The 2,135-nt window shown below is 28.1% G+C and overlaps 1 protein-coding gene across 1 annotated transcript in view; it reads left to right on the top strand.

Annotated features, from left to right (window-relative positions):
* LOC117170827 overlaps window positions 1–1,885 on the top strand; it is a 16,905-nt gene extending 15,020 nt beyond the window's left edge. The window contains exon 11 of the mRNA XM_033357870.1: window positions 1,467–1,885. Within this exon, the coding sequence (XP_033213761.1) occupies window positions 1,467–1,646 (180 nt within the window). The 3' untranslated portion in view covers window positions 1,647–1,885. The remainder of the gene's footprint in view (window positions 1–1,466) is intronic.
* Window positions 1,886–2,135: the final 250 nt, after the last annotated feature.

Raw genomic sequence — 2,135 nt, 5'->3', positions numbered from 1 at the left:
TTTATTTACAAAAAAAGTTCTTAGGTTCAAAAAAACATTCAGTGAACTGAAAAACTGTCGTCGGTAATATAGGTATTTAGCTGTGTCACATGCCCTTAAGTAGATAATTCAGAATATGAAGACGCATATAAATACTGCCATCTAAAAGAGATCTTATTGATAAATTTTTTTTCAAACATTCCAAATGCAAAGAATAAATATCCGAGCGCGAAGCGCGAAATTGAACCGTCGCGCGCCATGGGCGCGCTCAAACTTACGAGCGAGGCGAGCCGCGCGCGTAACGCGCGATGAGAATGTGCCCGCGAGGCGCGCAGATTTTTTATGTCAAAACAGTTTTCAATTTAAAAAAAAATTAGTATGAATAATGAAATTGACCAGTTCGAAGAATTTTATCAGATGATTTTAAGTGCTGTCCTAAAACTGTTAAAGTTTAAAACATTTAAAAATTCAAAAGATGGTCTTCTATTAAGACATTTTTTTAATCATGACAAAAATTCAAACCAACATTTTTTGCACTATCTTTTTTTACATCTTTTAGGGATACAGGGAAAAAGTGAAACCAATTTTGGATTTGAGTTTTTTATATTTATAGACAACGAAAATATATAGTCGTTTCACTAAACACTCAGAAAAAAAAACATTCTTTGATTCAAAGAAGATGTTTTTTATCCAACAAAATTTACTTTGCTTCAAAGAAGATTCTTTTGATGGAAAGAAGTTTCTTTGGTTGAAAGAAATGTTTCTTTGTTCCACTAACATTTTTTCATTGATTTGAAATAATTTTCTTGATTTTGAAGTTATTTTTGGTTAAATGAAAAAAAATATGTCTACTTTTAAAGGGAATAAAATTTTGACGCTCCTAAAAATCAGATCCCTAAGTAATTTTTAAACATACTACATTATTGATGACTATAATGTTCCATCAACTTGATTTAAAAAAAGCTGTTAACCCTAAAAAAAAAATAATTCGAGTTAATAACTGCGATATTTTAGCTTTCCAAAGAAGTATAGACGTTACAAAATATAGATTTGAAAAATTGTTGCAATTTATTTTTATAGATCTATAAAATATGCAATAAATTATATTATTTAAAAAAATCGAAAACCTTTTGGACCGTTTAAAAAGCCTTTTTTGAATCAACCAAATATTTAATTATAAAACTTGAACTAATTAATAAATATTTTATGATAATATAGACCAATTATATAAATATACATTTAAGCAATAAAATTAATTATTTTAATTTAAAAAATTGTTTAAAGTTAGATGTTAAAGTCTTACGAAAAAAATTAGGATTGAAATTTCGTGAAGTACTAGTACCTATCGTATCATAAAAACGTAAATTGAAAGATATGTTACTACACAGAGTGACAGCTTTAATAGAAGGTTGAAAGTTTATTCTTGCGACACATTTTTTCTCACGCTATTTCCCTTTTTTTTAATATTATGTTTTGGTATGCTACAGGCATTTGGATTTGATATTCGCAAATATGAGAACGTTTCAAGGTGGTTAGATAAAATGAAAACTTCTGCCCCAGGATACAGAAAAGCTAATTCTGAAGGAGTCGAGATTATGAGGAAATATTTCCAGGGAAAATTGGCTGAAATTGAAATTGAAAAAGTAGCTGAACCTACATCTGAGTAACTGAGTGACATCAATCTGAAAAACTAATACGTTTCGTATATGTTAATATTATTTATTTTTTTTAGTATTGGTAACATTGTTATGGAATAAAAGCCATATTTAAAAAAAATAATTAGGTATAATAGAATTGTAAGAAACACAACGAATGTATACAATTTTGTGTTTTGAAAATAAGGACGCTACGCAAAGTACTTTACTGTAGATTAAAAACTATAGTAAATATATTTAGTGTACACAAATATTCCTTATTAAGATATATTTAACTGTTAATACACCTGTACTACCAACCTGATACAAAAAGGCATGAGATTTTTTATACAAAGAACCGAAAATATAAGTTTTCCAATTAAAATTTAATATGCCAGAAAATTATAACTCTTTTTGCAATTAACAGTTCAGCTAGCCTTTAACTTTTTGCTTATTTCTGGCAAGGTCATAAAAATCTGAAAAAAATTAAGGAGCTTCTTTGGCGGCAGGAAGCTAACAACC

The sequence above is a fragment of the Belonocnema kinseyi genome, chromosome 4 (assembly GCF_010883055.1).
Source record: "Belonocnema kinseyi isolate 2016_QV_RU_SX_M_011 chromosome 4, B_treatae_v1, whole genome shotgun sequence".
In the NCBI taxonomy this organism is placed as follows: domain Eukaryota; kingdom Metazoa; phylum Arthropoda; class Insecta; order Hymenoptera; family Cynipidae; genus Belonocnema; species Belonocnema kinseyi.
Note: the sequence above shows the minus strand (reverse complement) of the source record. Positions and strands in the feature narration are given on the sequence as shown.